Here is an 18491-nt window from a genome sequence, read left to right as displayed (position 1 = left end):
TCCATTATGAAAATTTTCTTTTATCTCTTACTTCACTCAGTTATGGATTTGATTAACACGTTTCTCAACCTTGTAGCTCCTCCATTTGCCTTCTTTTTCTTGTGCCTCTTCTTACCACCATATCTCTGTTACAAATTCTTCATTTATCTGTTAGGCACCGTTTTTAGTGAAAATCTTGAGGGAAGGGTCATCGTCATTACTGGTGCTTCTTCTGGCATCGGAGAGGCAATTTATTAATAATCAACTCCCTTGCAATATATTATCCTAATCATTTTATGAAAGCCTTTGTCCCTTACTAGGACCTTTTGATTAATTTATATAACGTTTTATATATAGCAATTGGCTTATGAGTATGCTAGCAGAGGAGCCTGCCTAGCTCTTTGCGCTAGGAGAGAAACAAGCTTGGAAGAAGTTGCTGATAGAGCCTGTCACATTGGTTCTCCTGGAGTTATCACCATTCCTGCTGACGTTTCAAAGGTTGATGAGTGCAGGCATTTAATCGAGGAAACTGTTCATCATTTTGGGAGATGTAAGACCAAATCAGTAGTAATTTTCTTAAAATTTATAGTATATTAATTAATTTGGCTGTGTATGGGTACGAGATGCAGTGGATCATCTTGTAAACAACGCTGGCATTAGGGCAGTTTGCACATTTGAAGAAACGGATGATATCACTAATTTTAAGTACATAATGGTAACTCATTCTTCGACTAATATCAAATAGAAAGAAATAAGTAGGTGGGGTTTTTGAGTCCCGTGTTTTTTGTTGGCAGGATACAAATTTCTGGGGTTCGGTTTATACAACTAGATTCGCAATTCCACATCTCAGACGTAGCAAAGGCAAGATCGTAGCTTTGTCATCTTCGGCTTCATGGTTGCCTGCTCCCAGACATAGCTTCTACAATGTACATTCTTCTTCAAAATCCTTTCATTTTAATCTTCAATATTTGTTTATTTGTAGTTTTTCTGATATTTCAATTACAGGCGAGCAAGGCGGCGATGTTAAGCTTTTTTGAGACATTGAGAGTTGAAGTTGGGTCAGATGTTGACATAACAATTGTGACTTCTGGGTTCATAGAGTCAGAATTAACCCAAGGCAAATTCTTTACCAGGGAAGGCAAAATTGAAGTGGATCAAGACATGAGAGATGTAAGATCTTCTGTTCTTATATCACATATGATAGGGATAGTTTCATTACTAATGTGTTTGATTAAATTGATTTTGTTTTATGGGGATTAGGTTCAAACAAGCGTAGTCCCAGTTGCATCAGTAAGTTGTTGTGCAAGGGCAATAGTAAACAGTGCTAGCCGAGGAGATAGATACTTAACACAGCCATCATGGTTCAGGATCACTTATTGGTTAAAGGTGTTGTGCCCTGAGTTGGTGGAGTGGACTTACAGAATGTGTTATCTATGTGAACCAGGGGTTCCACCCACCGAAGCGCCCAGTGAGAAAATCCTGGACCTTACTGGTGCCAAGAGAGTTGTATGCCCATCCACCAACCAATCTCCTGACATCAAGACAGAATAAAACTTTAATATGTATGGGGGTGAGAGGTCTGGTGTTGAGGAACCAAAGTTGTTTTAGTTTTTTTATTGTTTGGTAGTCAATAAAACTATGTTGTACATGAGGGTGAGAGGTGGGCACAAGTGTATGCCTTGTTTATTTAACTAATATCGAGTTAAGATATGGAAATATTTTCCGTCCGAACTCTAAATAAATTATTAATATATTTTTACTTACCGATCCTATCATCTCGCTAATGTCCCTAAAACTCATTTTATTTCCAAAAGGCCAAAGAATTATTTCCCACACAAGGTATGTTGTTTTTAAATTTGCTAATTTCATTTATTTATCTGTAAACAGTTAAAATTAATAATTTCAAAGGTAAGATTATCATTTTATCTGTATTATTAAAAATAAACTTAAATTTGATTTTATTTTTCTCCCTAAACCCTAAAAACTAATAATTTCACTCTAACCCAAGTTTTAAAAAGTAGCATTTTCCTCCTTAGGGTTTCCAATTTTTTGATTCAATTCTTCGGCATCGTTTCTTCCTCTCCGACTACCTCCAGGCGACATCTCTTCCTCTTCGACACGGCCTCCTTTCAACAGCTCTCCTAGGAGTGGTCGTCGACGAAGACTCCCCATCGACGAAGACCTCGCCTTTGTCTCTAGACGAAGACAATTCGTCTTCGTCAATGAGAACTCTTAGGAGAGCCGTTGGAAGGAGATCACATCGAAGAGGAAGAGGCGTCGCCTAGAGGTCGTCACAAAAAAAGAAACGACGTCAAAAAATTGAATCTAAAAATTAGAAACTCTAAGGGAGAAAATGTTGTTTTTTAAAACTTGGGTTGGGGTGAATCTATTAGTTTTTAGGGTTGAGAGGGAGAAAATGATATAACTAACAGACTCAGTTAATTTTAACAGTTTATGAGCGTGTAAATAAGATTTTCAAAGTTAATGGGGAGGATCTTGCAAAATGCGCATACTTTGGGTGGGAAATAGTCCTTTGGCCTTTCCAAAATTAATATCATCGTTAACAACTGCAATAAAAGAAGTGGATCCCATGCACTAAAGGTTTTCTGTAAATTCAGCTGTCCAAAATAAATGAAATGTCTCTTTTATCATTCTATAAAAGCTTGCTAAAGTTATATTTCCCAAGGAACAATTGCAACATCTGTTTGTACACTGATTATGGAATTAATTCACAAGTTGATGAACATTCTACTTCCGCCCATAGGATTCATAGCACTGCTTTTTCTATTGCCGCCATATCTTGTTTTCAAGGTTCTTCATTGTATTAAAAGACACATTTTCAGTGAGAATGTGGCCGGAAAAGTAGTGGTCATCACTGGAGCAGCTTCAGGCATTGGCGAGGTTGGAACCATATTTCTGACTATATGTTTAGTCATATTTCTTTTATTTATTTACAATACTATTTTTTTATTCTGATGAAGATGTTGTTATAAAAATTTGAAGCAAATGGCGTATGAGTATGCAAAGAGGGGAGCAAATTTAGTCCTGGTTGACATGAGAGAGGGACCTCTGGGATCTGTGGTAGAAAGGGCTCTGCATCTTGGCTCTCCGGATGTCGTTGCTGTTGTTGCTGATGTTTCGGTCACACAAGACTGTAGGCGGTTTGTTGACACTGCGGTCGACCATTTTGGCAGACGTATGTGCTACCGTTTTTGTAGATCTTCTCTTGCGACGTAAATAGTTTTCGATGTTTAATTATTATGTGGTCACTGCAACAGTGGATCATCTGGTGAACAATGCTGGGATTGCAAGAGGAGGCTTATTTAAGAATGTCGATCGTATCACCGATTTCACTCCGACAATGGTAAATCATCAACGCCACTTAATTTGCTTGTTACTTTATCTTTTGTTAAAACAAGAGACACAACACAGGATTTTTTTTTTTTGGGCAAATAAATGTGTCTTTAAAGAAAAATAAGCAACTGGCCCTCTCGAAAGGGACCCAAAAACAACTTAACCTCATCCTTGACAACGCACGATTATTGTCATTTACATTCAATAAATAAGATGTAACAACTCAGAATTGAATTTGTAGGACATAAACTTCTGGGGCACGGTCTATGACACCCATTTTGCAATGCCACACCTCAGAAAGAGCAAAGGGAAGATCATTGTGATTGCTTCAACTTGTGGATGATGGTATCCTATTCCAAGATTGAGTTTCTATAATGTAAGACAAATATGATAAAAAATAGCTGTGTTTCAGTTATCATTATCAGTGTCCGATGGATGATTGTGTTGTCTTATTGGGTTCAGGCGAGCAAGGCAGCGATAATTAGCTTCTATGAGACATTGAGAACGGAGATTGGATGGGAGATTGGCATAACCATTGTAACTCCAGGCCTCATCAGATCAGAAATGACCCAAGATCAAACTTTCCCCCAGGTAAGCCTTTGGATGAAGGAAGATGTTCTTCCATAACGAGACATGATCAAATTTATTTCAATTGCTATGATTGAAAACTCAAGATGGACATCATCTGCAAAATATAAAATTGATAGGAATGTTACCAACTTTCTAAGCATGGATTATTTGTTTGAATGATTGATGAATGGTTAGGGTCTGGGTTTTATCCCCATGGAATCAAAAGAAGAATGTGCAAAGCAAATAGTAAAAAGTGCTTGCCGAGGGGACCAGTACTTGGTGGAACCAGCTTGGGTTAGAGTTCTGTTCCTGTTCAAGGCGCTTTGCCCTGAGGTGATTGAGTGTTGCAACCGCTTAGCATTTCGCGTTAGCCGGTCCAGCACTTCAATTACAAATGGAGCTGCCAAGAAGAATTTGAAAGGAAGCTTAACACAATCTGTTGAGCAAAAGGCAGAATAGAGATTATCGTCAAGCTTGTGTACCATATGGCAATGTGTCATGTTTGCTAAACGTGTGCTATTCAATGTGAAGTTAATTAATAAAATAGCAAAAACAGTATTAAAATAATTGGTAGACAAAGGTCAGTGTTCAAATGAAATTATAATAAATTGTACCGAGTATATGATTAAAACATAATTTGCACAATGACATGCATTAGGGTCTTTTCCAAATGGAAACTCGTTTGCTTACTAGAGAAGTGGTCCCTATAGAATTTAATGCAATCTAAAGCTTTCAAAATATTTTAATTTTAATTTCTAATCATTTAATTTAAAGATGTTCACTTACCTCAATGGGTTTTGAATAATTCAAATTACATATATTAAAAAGTTAGATTAACCTGTTATACAACCTAAACCTTTTTATTTTGATATGATTTACTATTATAATGTTAGTTGTGTTAGGTTGTAAACCACACCAAAGGCTTTGAGATTAAGTCATATCACGGCCCTTTTATTCTGATGGGTCAGCCCACCTCACTAGATCTGTACTAAAAGGGATCTTAAGACGACCTAACTCAAAAGCACGATGGGAGGGACTGAGGTCTGGCACGGCCTAGTCTAATCCAAACTGCAATTAATTCGGGATGTGAAGGGGGCATGGCTGCTGCAAGGACTCACAACGTACATTTGATGGATCATGGAAATCCCATCATGTAATAAAGAGTCCTTAGAGCCCAGCCCAGGTACAAATAAGATTTGTCTAGCTGCCAGCTTCTATGTCTTGCCAGGTCTAAGCATAAACTACCAACGTGTTGTTTCCTCTCCATGCAAGGCTGCTACGTTTCACCATACCCATCCATTACTTAAAATCAGTTACCCAAACAAGGAACTCTAGTTTCTCTTTCTCTCTTTTCACTGTGGAGAAGCTATGGAATTGATCAATAAGTTCTTAAACGTTACAGTTCCTTTTGTAGCGCTTGTTACGCTGCCCTTCTTCATGCCACCATATTTCTTATTCAAGTTTCTCCTATTCACCATAAGAACCATATTCAGTGAAGATGTGGCTGGAAAAGTTGTACTTATTACTGGAGCATCTTCAGTCATCGGCGAGGTTTGCACCACTCTATATACTTATTAGCTCTGAATACCGATGCTTTCATTAGTAAATTCATAGGTGTGGTTGTGTCGTTTTGAAGCATCTTGCTTATGAGTATGCTAGGAGAGGAGCTTGTTTAGCCTTAGTCGCCAGAAGAGAGCTTCGGCTCCGAGAAGTTGCCAGACGAGCAGAGCTGATTGGTTCACCTAATGTTACTGTCATTCCCGGAGATGTTACCAAGGTGGAAGACTGTAAGCATTTTGCTGAGGCAACAGTGAGGCACTTTGGTCGATGTAAGTGGAGAAAGGGGCTTCCGTATTTTCGGGCTTTTTTCAGGAATTTATAACGTGTTAATGGAATTTTGTGTAAACAGTGGACCATCTTGTGGCAAATGCTGGTGTCGCTCCAGTCTGCATGTTTGAAGACTACCCCGACATTACGAGAGCCGCACCAGCCATGGTAATACTCTTAACTGCAACCACTGTTAATGCTCAATTATTTTCAGATGAATCACTTTCACTATCTTTTCTTAGGACATCAACTTCTGGGGCTCAGCTTATAGCGCTTGCTTCGCAATTCCATATCTAAAGCAGAGCAAAGGAAAGATCATTGCCATTGCATCTGCTGCTGGATGGTTACCTGTGCCAAGAATGACCATCTATTGTGTAGGAAATCTCTTTGATCGACTCTCTCTTTTTACTCTCTTACTATCAATAGTCATCAATAAAAATTTTCCCATGATTCCAGGCAAGCAAAGCAGCTGTAATTGCTTTATACGAGACATTAAGAGTTGAATATGGGGAGGACATTAGAATAACAATCGTGAGTCCTGGTGTGATCGAGTCAGAAATGACTGAAGGGAAGTTCCTAAACAAAGCAGGCAAATTGGAAGTAGACAAAGAAATGAGAGATGTAACTACTCTACACATGCTTGATTGTTATTGTAATTAAATCACTTCTAACTGACTTTTGCTGTTAAGGTTCGAGTAAGCTTGATGCCAGTCCGATCAACCGAAGAGTGTGCACAAGCTGTTGTTAACAGTGCATGCCGCGGAGACAAATACTTAGCAGAGCCATCTTGGGTCAGGGTGTCATTTTTCTTGAAAGCGTTTTGGCCAGAGATAATAGAGTGTTTCAACCACATGCTACTGGTCACTGGACCTGGGGCTTCACAGAGAGACGCAGTAAGCAAGAGGTTGCTGGATATCGTTAGAGGGATAAAGGAATTTCTAACCCCAAACACAGTCCCATTTCATGAGCTCACGGCCCGTCTAGATCATGAAAGGTATAGGCGGTCTCCATACTAAATGTCGAAATGGGAAAACATAACTTGATTTCTCTTATATCAAGTGGCTATAGCGTCTTTAGCAGTTTATAAAAATTGCATTTATCTAATATCCAAATCTAGATACAATTTGGTTGTGGTTATCATTATCCAAATCTTGATACATCGGTGGCGGCATCTCATTTTCGCCAAAAACATAATCACTTCGCATTGTCATCTGATGCATTCTCACTCTTCTCCGTAGGACAGACAGCAGTCAGTGTAATTCTCTCTAGAACAAATCGATCCCTTGCTCCAGTTACCTAAAACTACAGTCTAGCAACCAGGAACACGATAAGCAGTTCATCATTCAAATCTTCATGCCCTTTCATTGGTTTCGCGGTCCCTTCTTGTAAGCGATTTAAAGAATGACTAGAAAATCGAATATAGAAGAATCTAGGCTTAAAGGAGGACTAGAACGAAAATAAAATCTGGAACTACTACAGATTTTCATTGAAACCTATTTTCATCATCCTTCAATTTTCTATCTCAGACGACTGGTGGAAGAGGGCCAAATCAAGGAGATAATTCAATGGGATTAATGGATGAACAACGTGGAGTTTGGGCATGAGCAGGAGGGGGCTTCAGTCGTCTCAGAAGCAACCTTGCATCAGATGGAGGACAGCCCTGGGTCATCTCGAGAGCAATTGGATGAGGAGATGTTTCGTTCATCTCCAAAAGCATTGTCCCCTGCAACAAAAAATTCCAGGTAATTAAGTAAACATGTCGGTAACATGACAGGAATCCTCCATCTCTTAAGCAGAATCGGTCATATTAATCATCTAGCAGAAGGTTATAATATTGTGTAGTCAGCAATATTACCTCAAAATTCACTAAAAGTAATTGAAACTGTCTGAAAGTTTCCTTCATGTCACTAACTGTTTTCGTATCTGATGAGGAAAGAGCTGCAGTTACCTCCGCAGGAGTATAACCTATTCCATTCTGTACAACCTAAAAATACATATAAACCTAATCAGCATTTCATATTTATAACAACCTCATAGCATCAATTTTTGAAAATTCAACTTACGCTGTGGTCAATCAGGATTTCAGAGATGAGGCTACCATCATCAACATAAACCAGGAGCTCATATGTTTCTCTCCCTTTATATTGGAATCTCTTAACACCAGTTAAAAAACACTGCAAAACATAAATTCAACATTCAAATATAAACGCATAATGAAACTGGTGGACAATGAGAATTTACCGATTAGCTTAATATTATTCCACAACATGAGTGCATATCGTTTCAAAGACTATTTTTTAGCCTGAAAATATTCACTTTACATTTTTTTCATCTGAAATATATTACCAATACAATGAGCGGTCATATTAATTATTTGACTTTGTTGAATGAATTGGACTAAATTAGCACGAGAGGAGCCAGCAAAATATGCCATAATCTAATAGAAGCTCAGTGCTAAAAGATAATCAACAAAAGGAGACAAGCAACTGATAATGGAAAATATGAATGTGTTGGACAAACCTTAATTTTACCCTGAACAGAAGGGGCTTTCTCCTTCATTGCAGCCCACTTTGCTGACAAACTCGCCAAATAAGTGAAAGGGCTTTCACGTTCTCCAGTTAATATCAGTGGGTGTTCAACCTCATCAACCATACTAACATCCTCAGCATCGAATACAGCACCAGAGTTTAAGTTGGCTGATGAATTTACGTGGCTTGTGGGAACAGCATCTATACGCATCTCCTCAAAATCCATGACAACATTAGATGATGAATTAGCCATAGCCACCCTATTGATTGGAACAACTGTACTTCTTTGACTGATATTGGTGCCTGACACAACCACAGGAGCACCTAAAGTCCATGAATAAAGGAGATGTTTTACATGAAAATCATCATAAGCTCTCCAACTGCCTACTCTATGTTAATGAATCATGAAGTCCAACATATATCAATCCACATTTTACTAACTAAAGCATCAAACAAGCAATCACACATACATAATATACTGACTTATAGTTATATCTTGAAACATGCCTCATAAATGTTGTTATCGTTTTCTGAAGGGTTTGGTTTAACCTCAACTCATTGAGTCAACCACCAAAAGACCTATTCTTCTACATAGACTTGTCCCTAAACTAGAAAAGAACAGAGACATCAACTAAATTAAGATAATTTTAAATTTTAAAATAATAAAAAGGAAAGAAAGAAAGAATGTTAAGAATGCAAAAGCATAAAATTTATAATTTCCCCTAAAGATCACATGGTATGTCTAGCACACACATTATGGATGCTACATGAACTTATTGTAGGTATTTGACAGATTAAAAAAGTTCTTTGACCCCCAAACCTTTAAGTCCCTGTCTCTTCAAGAGTATAATAACAAAAAGTACAAATGACTATAAGAAATACTAACCTTGTTCATTTGCTTGGAAGGAAGTTGCATTTTGTGATGCTGAACTATTGGTCTTCCAGTCTTGCTCATTTGCTCGAGAGGATGACGCATTCTGTGATGCTGAACCATTTGTCTGCCGAGCTTGCTCATTTGCTCTGAAAGAAGTTGCATTCTGTGACATTGAACTATCAGTCTGCCCAGTAACATTGAAACCATTTGAAGGCCATGCAGCAAGAGTAGCCCTAGTAGCTAAAGAAGGAACCACTCCTGTTCTTGTCCTGCATTAGGTTTAGTAAAAATAATCGCCCTTTGATCAAGCACATGAAGGCGTCAGGCAGTGGAATTTAAAAGAACATTTAGGGTGTTTGGTTCAAGGAATCTTTTATTACCAAAATTGAAAGATTACCACAAAAATAGAATATTTTAAAAATTAATGAATATAAATTATAATTTATTTGAACAAATTGGTATGTATAAACAATTATTATGTTTAATTGATAATAATAAAAAAAATACTAAGATATTATTTTACTTAAATGTCTTTAATATGTTAGATTAACTTCATCAAAAAATGATAAAATTATAACAAAATTAAGATTACCTTGATAATTTTTTAATATCTAAAGAGAAAACAGTAATGTATTACCTGTCACATCAACTTAATAATAAAATAATACTTTAATATTTTATTATCATACAAACCAAACAGAATAATATTAGTAATAAAAGATAGATTAACCAAAATAATCTTTTATTCCTTCAAACCAAATGTACCTTTTAGTTTTGATAAAAATCCACCTATGATACCACTTCACAAATATGAAAATAAAAAGTGACCATACAATATTTAGACCATACTCCCTGACCTCTAGAGTCACAAAGGATTTTGCCATGCAACAGTTCTAAAACTACAACACTCTCTATAACTAATTTAATCAAATTATTCCACCCACATATACACTTTGAAATCAAGCTTCCATCCAGTATCTGCTATAATAAGCAAACTCTTATCCCTCAACACAAGCACTAACTAAATATAAGTTGTATGCATAGAAAGTTGGGTGTGGATAATTCTACAACATCAACCGTTCATAGCAACCAATATCACTTTCCACTCATAACAAGGATATGTCAAGATATTGAGAGTGAAAATTCAGTGAAATCAAGTTATGTGCCAGGTAATACATATGGGGGAGAAACATCTTGTTGGTAACATTGCGATGTACAACATACATAGCAATATGTTGGAAATCTGCAAAAAGGTCAAAAAATACCTTTTGCCCCTAGGTGGCTTGTTTACTTCCTCAACAAGATGCTGGCGCGCCACTTCCAACTCCTGCACCATTCCTCCAAGGACTTCTATAGCTTCAGGAACCAGCATTAGTAGTCCATGCCGTATATGTACATTACAGATGACAACCTGACATCCAGAAAGGAATAACAACGACTGAGCAATGAAAAGAGACTAGTTATCACTTGGCATGAAGAATAGTCAAGTCAAGAAACAGTTCAGATGCAAATATAACAAGTAAACTGCATGACAAGTAAGAGGACACAGCCAATATACTAGCAAAAGAAAAAGGGAAAGTATACCCTGTCCGGAAAAGGTTAAATTTTGTATGAGCAAAAACAGGGAATAGACCACACCAATAAGCAGAAAATACTTTCACACATAATGCATCAAAACCGCTCTTTTTTAGTTTTAATTTTGCTGTCAAGCATTGACAAGCAGAAAACCATTTGACTTACAATCATGTTACAGTTAAGTTAGCCTTCAATTAACAATTCAAACACCTTAAATCCGCAGCAAGCACCTTCCCCAATTTGATACAACTGTCAGGAATGTCAACGTTACCCATGACTACACAATTATGTGCATTGCCTATGCACCTTCTGCGGTAGTCCAAAGGGAGCGTAAACCTCTTTGAAAATGAACTATCCCACAATATAGTATAAACATTAAACTCTGAAGCTTTTTAACCTTGTAACCAGACACTATCAGCCGCAAAATAGAAATTTCTTTTGCAAAAGGAGAGGACCGTTGATGGTCCATTAAATAAAAAATGAAAACCTTCAATCCAGCAGGTGTCAAAACTTTGAGATCTTTAATTGGCCTGTACTCCATGCCAAACACACGTTGAGCACCATCTGTCATGGACAACTTGAGGCACCTCTTGATCCCAGGAGCTGCATCCTGATACCTGCCTCGTAGAGGACAGCTGATATGAACTATTTCATCAACCTGGAAAAATAAAATTCCATACCACTAAAACTGTTTAAAGAAAAAAAATGCATATCCAAAGTTAATAATTTTACACTAAATTTGAATATAAATTTAAAAAATATATCAATTCAAAAGAAAATGAAATAAATATGACAAAGTAAACATACACAAACCTGCAAAACAAAAGGTCCCTTGAGATCCACCAGATGCAATGAATCCAAATTGTTCGGAAGCACACCGGCACCACAATAAGTCATATCTGCAAACAAAAACTGCTGAAAACAAAGCTTTGCTTTTGCCGAAACAGCGAGGTTTGAGAAACCCGAAACGGAACTCTCAAGTCCTTGAATACAAGAATCTAGCCAATCTCTCTTCAACCTCAATCCAAGAGTCAACAGCATATCTGAAATCGGAGAATCAGTTGGTACTGTGGGCGGGGGTTCCATGAAGGAGTTATCTTCATCGTCTTCGTCGGAGTTAGGGAGGGGCTCGGTAGGATAGGGATTAGGGTTAAGGTTCGAGTTAGAATTAGTAGTTGAAGGAGAAAATTCGACGGGTGGGTGAACAATAGTAGTCTGTTGGTTATTTTGATGGAGATGTGGGGATTGTGGTTGGTTTAATTCTTCTTCTTGCTCGGAATCAGAAGAGCAGTTGAGTCTGAGGCGACGTCTGGGCATTTTTGAGTCTCCCTGTTTCCCTCCATTTTTTGTTAAAGAGTCATTATTATTCTTTTGTTAGGGAGGGAATGGACCTAGACAAACCGTCAACTCAGCCCATTTTATAGAGGCTCCAGGCCCAAATCTGCCCACTAAACTATTTTTATATTTTTCTCGTGTTTAGGTTTGATTTATTTATAGTCTGATTATATTTTTTATATCGAAAAAGAAAAAGGTATTTGAGCTGGAGCATCATTTTAGGGTTAAATTAATAATATCAAACAGATAAAATCTCAAATCTATTATATTAAATAAATTAAAATTTTAATCTTCAAATATCACACAAAAAAATTTAATTTTTTATTCCTGTGCTTAAAAGCTCGAGCGTTTGACACTCAAACAGCCCCCTTTGAATCATGTATTCTATCTTTGCTGAATATGTAACCAAATACAATTTTCAGAGAAAGAGTGGATAAGGATCGAAAGTTTAGTGCCCAAACAACAATTTCAAATTTAATTAAATGCATTTACCGATTCAAGGAATCAACCAGCTGGGAACAGTATGTAAACAGAAAATAATTAATTCATATAGTAATACAAACTTCATTCAAGCACAAAGCAACCATCCAAAAGCTGAAGTAAATGTAGTAGTTGGGTCGTTTTACTTTAGAAGGATGACCCATTTGAAAATGACCACGGTTGGAGGAGATGAACAGAATAATTAGCTGGGACAACAACAAGAATGAGGCTAGGTAGGCAGTGGATGAAGAATTCTCATTAACATTTGCAAAATGTTTCCAAGAGCAGGCGATGTTTTCTGAAGGGGAACAAAATTAAATCATCATAATCATTGCTCAACATATGCAGAGGGCCTCCCTTTTTTAAAAAAGATAATTGTAGAAAGTGGGAGATCCACATTGATGCAAGTAAATATAGCTGAATGAATCTATGCTATAGCACATACCCTACACCATATTTTAATCTTTCATGGATCAGGATTCAATAATGTTAAGTGAAAAGTGGGTAATGGTATTTTTGGTGGATGTAGAACTAAGCAAAATACACTGAGAAATAGAATGGGATTGATCAGCTGCTATATTATAGCCATATGATCATTCACTTCATCACTAGGTAGTTTTCATACTTCATTTATATTTAACAGCTAAAGCTAATGGGAGATATGATGATTCTGCGTTTTGTATTCTTCCTCTAAATGTGTAACATGTGTTGTTCTTTCCCCAGACACTAAAATCAGTGCCCAACAGGTGTTCAGAAGGAGTGAATCGGAGTCTTGTTCCTGCTTGCATGGTTCTGGGGTAATTGGTTTTGGGTCTAGATATGGGGAAGTGTGCATTTGGGATCCAACTTTATTCCATGCACACTGTCTAAATGCATTTGTTGAATAAAAAAGGCCTTGCCGAACTCAGAAGGTCAAGCTAATGAGGGAAAATTCCTGACACTCGTGAATTGACTGCAGTTTCAGCAATGGTTGCTACTTTAATTCACCATGATTGATGGTGATAAATCTGTAACCTAACTTATGTACTGGAAACAGACAAGCAATCACTTACATTTTCTTGGTATCACCAGAAGAAGCAAGGAAATCTTCTTAAAATCTTTTTGTCTCACAATAATGTTATCCTTATTATCAGCATTTTCTCCCCAAATTCTTTTTTCTTTTTTCTTTTTCTATGTCAAACTTACACTATTAAAATAAGAAAACACATGATTTGCTCAGGTGTGAAATTGTCTTGAAAATTTGAGACACGAGGTAAAAGTCGGAATATCTCAAGTGCAAGGAGAATAACGAATACAAATCCTTAGCACAAGCCTTGAAATGATATTGTCTGAAGATGGAAATTATAACCCAACTGCTGCAACCACCGTATTATGTCAACTCCTAAAAGTAGATCAGGAATTGGCCTGGGCAGACATTAAACGAGTAAAAGCACTAACTATGGTTTTTAATGGCCCCTTTGGCCTTATTAAAAGGGAGAAGAACTATTTCTCACCTAACTTTTGATGCGTTTTCAAAATACCACCCACAGCAGATGAAAATCTATTTTTCCCACTCATGAGCCTTTAATATGGATGATATCTATTTGCATAAGGGTAAAAATGTTTGTTTTACCCTTGTTAGATGAAATGACAAAAATACCCTTCAATTTAGTTTGCACAATTCATCACAAAATTGATGTGAGGTTTTTACCACTCACCCCCCTTAGGTTTTAAAAACTAACATTTCACCTTACCTAAAGTTTTTAAACTTTGAAAACTAACATTTTCACCCCCAAACCTAGGGTTTCAATATTTTTCAAAATACAACCGCCCCCCATAACTTTCAAAACTAGCAATTTCACCTCTATTCTTCAACTTCATCTCCCGACGTCATCTCTACCGTCATCACCGGCCTCCTCCTTCTCCCGGTGCGACGGCGGTGGTGCAATGAAGAGATCTTCATCTCCTCGTCGCACAATGCGACAAAGAGACGGAGATCTCTTCGTCGCTCCACCCAGACGACGAAGGACAACTCTTCGCCATCCTTCGTCGCTCGTCGCATCGTCCTTCGTCTGTTCTTTCAGATCTGGATGACGCTTCGTTATCCAGATCTGAGCGACAAAGGGTCATCCTTCGTTGTCTTTTGTAGTCGGAGATGGGAGATCGATCGATTGCGTCGACCGTCGGTGGTGGTCGGAGAAGGAAGCAAACCCTAGGGGTGAAATCTAAACTTTTCAAACTTTGAGGATGAGTTAGTTATTAGTTTTTAAAACTTGGAGGCGAAAAACGGTAAAATTTTAAAGTTTTAAATAGTAAATGATGATTTTGCCCCTGTCTCTAATTGAAAAATTAGACGACAGTTTAGTTACAGATGAAAAAAATAAATTTTTATTTGTTATGAATGATATTTTAAAAACGCATCAAAAGTTAGGTGGGAAATAGTCCTTCCCCTTATTCAAAACATACTTGTGATGGAGCAACGTGGATCAAACGTCATGCTTCATTTTGACAGCTGAGAATTAGCCTGTCTAATTCTTACGTCAATAGAGTAAATGCATGCTGCACCCTATTCTACCTAAATTTGAGGGTGGCCCGGGTGATCTCATAATGGGGCGTTGAGTGGGTACTATAATTTCAGCACAGTTCTTTTCATTTCAAAGGAAATCTTACTTGAATCCATACGGCAAAGCAGGAGAATTTGAACTCTCTAGACTAAAACTGCCTTTACAAAAAATTTCAGTATAGTTGTTGAGCTCAATAACATTATCAAATTCTGATAGCCTATTAAATGAAGAGAAAGACTCAAAATTTGATGGCTGGTCACTGAGTCCTGTAGCCACGTTCATTGATTCTGTATCACTATAGCACCTTTCCAAGTTTGTCCTTTTTGGAAGCACAGCTCATCTCAAGCTTCTATTTACATAAACGAACATTTCGACATCATTGTTTGAAGTAAAACTTATTCATTCGGCCTCAAGGTTTGGCAGGCGTATATTTTAGTATTACAAGTTCATTTCATAACGTTTTGGTCCCTTGATAAAGAAACTTTAGGAAACAAAAACAATTATCATTACTATTAGGGATCAAAATGTTACTAAAATATTTTACGATAGTAAAAGGTAGTTGTACCAAATATCAGGAATTAAATAATTTTTTTCCTCATTTTTTTATTTGATCCTTCGAGATCATATCCGTAATCTTATTCACTACTTACAATTTCATATTGTTCATATATTATAATAAAACCTATAATCAAAAAACTTTTTTATGTTAGACACTAAAAAAAATCTAAAATTTACGACACGTGAATTAATAGATTATCTCATGTGAATTTAGATTCCCGAAAAGCTCAATGCCAATGCAAGTATAGAAGCTAGTAGTTTCACCTAACACGAGAGATGGAGTGAGGCAGATCGGAAGAAGCTTTATACGTCTTAACTGTTTCTTTTGGCCTATTGCTACCCAGCACGCAACTACTTTATTATTACTCAAATATGGGTAAATTAACAGTCTGTTCTTGTTCGTTACTCTTCAATCTTCCTGTATAAAAGCCAACCATTTCTCTAAGATTTTTTAGTTGTAAGTTGTAACTTCCTAGCTAATTTTATTTCTAAATTTGGAGTTCCTAGAAGAAACTAATAGTTTGGCAATGGAAGATGAGTTTGCAAAGCTTATCTGGAGAATGAACCCTCCAAGGTAAGGCTTGAATTCATAAGAAAAATTAGATTATGGGTCTGAGAGAATTTTGCTTTTCCAGTTGTTTTGACAAGCTCTGCCATGTCTACTTCACTGTTTTCTCCTTTCTCATGATAATTCTTTCTAGAGCCAGAAAGTTTTAAGTTATCTTGTATTTTGCAACATTGATTGTGTTTATGTGGCCTGAGAAATAATTCTCTGAAGCTTTTCCAGCTCTCTATTTCCGCGATTTCTCTACTTATATGTGCATTTTTTGGCTGCAGGGTGGTGATTGACAATGATGTTTGTGAGCATGCCACTGTTATACAGGTGAATACTGCAATTTTTCAATGTAGTTGATGCAACTGAAATAGTAATATTTCTTTACCATTGTCTTCAACATCTAACTGTTGTTGTTTAGGTTGATGGCGTCAATAGGCACGGTCTTTTGCTTGAAGTTCTCCAAGTTCTTAAAGACCTAAACCTTCTTATAACAAAAGCATATGTATCTTCTGACGGAGGATATTTAATGGATGGTATGGCTTATTTACCTACTTCACAAAATATATATATATCTCTGTTTCATGTCATTTTCTAATTTTGTATCTTGCTTTCCAGTTTTTTATGTTACCGACACTGATGGGAAAAAGATCAGAGAGAAAGGAACCGTCAATTATCTACAATCAGTAAGCAACATTTCGTTCTTATTGCCAAAGTTTTTCAATATTTTGGAGATCTTATGTTGAAAATCTTCATTTTTTCATTTTTCAGACTCTTGAAACCAATGCAAGTTTCTTAAATTCAATGAGAAGCTCAGTTGGTGTAATCCCCTCTGAACAACACACCTCAATAGAACTAACTGGCGCCGATAGGCCTGGATTACTGTCGGAAGTGTCTGCAGTCCTAACAGACCTCAGCTGCAATGTGGTAAATGCCGTCATTTGGACGCACAATGCCAGAGCTGCTGCGGTTCTCCATGTCACAGACCAATCATCCGGCTGTGCAATTGAAGACCCTGAAAGGCTGTCAAAAATCAAGCAACTCCTCTGTAATATCTTGCGAGACAGTACAGATTTCAGGACCCCACGAATGTCCATTTCTTCAAATGGGGTAATGTACAGAGAAAGAAGATTACACCAAATGTTGTTCGCAGATAGGGATTTTGAGAGGCCTGAAAGTCCCAAGTGCGAAACTTCAAGGCCTCATGTAACACTGATGGATTGCAGTGATCGAGACTATACAGCAGTGACTATAAGGTCCCCAGACCGGCCTAAGTTAATGTTTGACATTCTATGCAGTTTAACAGATATGCAATATGTGGTTTATCATGGCACAGTTATCACCGGAACAACAGAAGCTTATCAAGTATGATTACAGATGGTTTTATCATGGATGAATTGAGCACAGCAGTGGCTTAATTTTTATAACTCTGGAAAACTAATTTTGCAGGAATACTACATCAAACATGTGGATGGATTCCCTATAAGTTCAGAAGCTGAGAGACAACGAGTTATGGCTTGTCTTGAAGCAGCTATTGAGAGGCGAGCCTCAGAGGTTTGTTTTATTTCTTCATCAATATTTTTTTTTTCTTGGGGTGGGGGGAAATAGATTATACATGACTGATGGCAAAATTCTGTGTTAATGTAGGGCCTAGAGCTTGAAGTGTGTACAGATGATCGGTTTGGTCTTCTTTCAGATATTACGAGGATACTTCGTGAGAATGGTTTGAACATTAGAAGAGCAGAAATATGGACAAACGGAGGTAAAGCCAAAGGTAGTTTCTTTGTGACGGATGTGTCTGGGAATCCTGTCGACCCCAAAATTATTGATTTGATTCAAGATCAGATAGGACAAACTGTGCTTCGGGTTAAAGGGAAGTCAGATATGTCTGCGAAACTTCCTCAGGAGGCAGCAACAAGTTTCTTCTTTGGAAACTTTTTCAGGAGACGAAGCTTCCACAATTTTAAACTAATCAAATCTTGCTCATAGATGTTGCTCTGCTCATACCTCAGTGGAATTTATTCAAGATGCAGCCAAGTGTTTGTGCTTCCTTCAAGAAAACAATACTAAGGACCAAATTATAGTGAAAATTGGTTGTTGGCGTCCAGTCTTTTTCCTTTGTTCTTTTGTGCATTCTCTATAGTGTGAAATTTAACAGATTGTACAAATGAGAGAAAAAGAATAAGAAATTGGATTGTACAGGAACCCTTTTTAGCATAAATCGAATGCAAATCATCTACGTTCACAAGACTTCTAAACAAATACCTGTGTGGGAAGTACAGAATCAAATCAAGCTTATGCACTTTAAATTACCG

The 18491-nt window shown here is 37.2% G+C and overlaps 4 protein-coding genes and 1 pseudogene across 5 annotated transcripts; 4 read left to right on the top strand and 1 right to left on the bottom strand.

Annotated features, from left to right (window-relative positions):
* LOC123217604 (11-beta-hydroxysteroid dehydrogenase A-like) lies at positions 1-1742 on the top strand. Its single transcript, XM_044638695.1, has 6 exons — positions 1-225; positions 337-529; positions 609-694; positions 774-905; positions 985-1149; positions 1240-1742. The coding sequence occupies exons 1-6, from the start codon at positions 7-9 to the stop codon at positions 1528-1530; spliced, it is 1086 nt and encodes a 361-aa protein (XP_044494630.1). The 5' UTR covers positions 1-6; the 3' UTR covers positions 1531-1742.
* An 853-nt stretch (positions 1743-2595) lies between these two features.
* LOC123217487 lies at positions 2596-4548 on the top strand (annotated as a pseudogene).
* A 673-nt stretch (positions 4549-5221) lies between these two features.
* LOC123215515 (11-beta-hydroxysteroid dehydrogenase 1A-like) lies at positions 5222-6836 on the top strand. Its single transcript, XM_044635642.1, has 6 exons — positions 5222-5454; positions 5540-5732; positions 5813-5898; positions 5973-6104; positions 6187-6351; positions 6420-6836. The coding sequence occupies exons 1-6, from the start codon at positions 5272-5274 to the stop codon at positions 6744-6746; spliced, it is 1086 nt and encodes a 361-aa protein (XP_044491577.1). The 5' UTR covers positions 5222-5271; the 3' UTR covers positions 6747-6836.
* Positions 6803-12062, bottom strand: LOC123215514 (recQ-mediated genome instability protein 1). 2 transcript variants are annotated; one of them, XM_044635640.1, is made up of 8 exons: positions 11521-12062; positions 11195-11365; positions 10398-10543; positions 9145-9401; positions 8251-8582; positions 7794-7904; positions 7586-7714; positions 6803-7453 (listed from the first exon to the last, which is right to left on the bottom strand). In XM_044635640.1, exons 1-8 carry the CDS (start codon positions 12022-12024, stop codon positions 7280-7282), a joined length of 1824 nt encoding a protein of 607 aa, XP_044491575.1. In that variant the 5' UTR covers positions 12025-12062; the 3' UTR covers positions 6803-7279. The 2 variants fall into 2 exon arrangements, with proteins under 2 accessions (XP_044491575.1, XP_044491576.1); XM_044635641.1 differs by having other exon boundaries at positions 8251-8561.
* Positions 12063-15943: 3881 nt separating this feature from the next.
* Positions 15944-18426, top strand: LOC123215936 (ACT domain-containing protein ACR6-like). Its single transcript, XM_044636252.1, has 7 exons — positions 15944-16197; positions 16461-16506; positions 16598-16712; positions 16795-16862; positions 16948-17541; positions 17626-17730; positions 17824-18426. The coding sequence occupies exons 1-7, from the start codon at positions 16151-16153 to the stop codon at positions 18163-18165; spliced, it is 1317 nt and encodes a 438-aa protein (XP_044492187.1). The 5' UTR covers positions 15944-16150; the 3' UTR covers positions 18166-18426.
* The last annotated feature ends 65 nt before the right edge of the window (positions 18427-18491 follow it).

Source organism: Mangifera indica, chromosome 5 (assembly GCF_011075055.1).
Source record: "Mangifera indica cultivar Alphonso chromosome 5, CATAS_Mindica_2.1, whole genome shotgun sequence".
Lineage (NCBI taxonomy): Eukaryota > Viridiplantae > Streptophyta > Magnoliopsida > Sapindales > Anacardiaceae > Mangifera > Mangifera indica.
Note: the sequence above shows the minus strand (reverse complement) of the source record. Positions and strands in the feature narration are given on the sequence as shown.

Coding starts and splice junctions, on each gene's coding strand:
- LOC123215515 (XM_044635642.1), top strand. CDS start 5,272: ATGGAATTGATCAATAAGTTCTTAAACGTTACAGTTCCTTTTGTAGCG. Junction 5,455..5,539: donor CATCTTCAGTCATCGGCGAG/GTTTGCACCACT, acceptor GTCGTTTTGAAG/CATCTTGCTTATGAGTATGC. Junction 6,352..6,419: donor TAGACAAAGAAATGAGAGAT/GTAACTACTCTA, acceptor TTTGCTGTTAAG/GTTCGAGTAAGCTTGATGCC.
- LOC123215936 (XM_044636252.1), top strand. CDS start 16,151: ATGGAAGATGAGTTTGCAAAGCTTATCTGGAGAATGAACCCTCCAAG. Junction 16,863..16,947: donor CCGTCAATTATCTACAATCA/GTAAGCAACATT, acceptor TTCATTTTTCAG/ACTCTTGAAACCAATGCAAG. Junction 17,542..17,625: donor GAACAACAGAAGCTTATCAA/GTATGATTACAG, acceptor CTAATTTTGCAG/GAATACTACATCAAACATGT.
- LOC123215514 (XM_044635640.1), bottom strand. CDS start 12,024: ATGCCCAGACGTCGCCTCAGACTCAACTGCTCTTCTGATTCCGAGCAA. Junction 7,905..8,250: donor CTGTTCAGGGTAAAATTAAG/GTTTGTCCAACA, acceptor TATGTTTTGCAG/TGTTTTTTAACTGGTGTTAA. Junction 7,715..7,793: donor AAATCCTGATTGACCACAGC/GTAAGTTGAATT, acceptor ATGTATTTTTAG/GTTGTACAGAATGGAATAGG.
- LOC123217604 (XM_044638695.1), top strand. CDS start 7: ATGAAAATTTTCTTTTATCTCTTACTTCACTCAGTTATGGATTTGATT. Junction 695..773: donor CTAATTTTAAGTACATAATG/GTAACTCATTCT, acceptor TTTTGTTGGCAG/GATACAAATTTCTGGGGTTC. Junction 1,150..1,239: donor TGGATCAAGACATGAGAGAT/GTAAGATCTTCT, acceptor TATGGGGATTAG/GTTCAAACAAGCGTAGTCCC.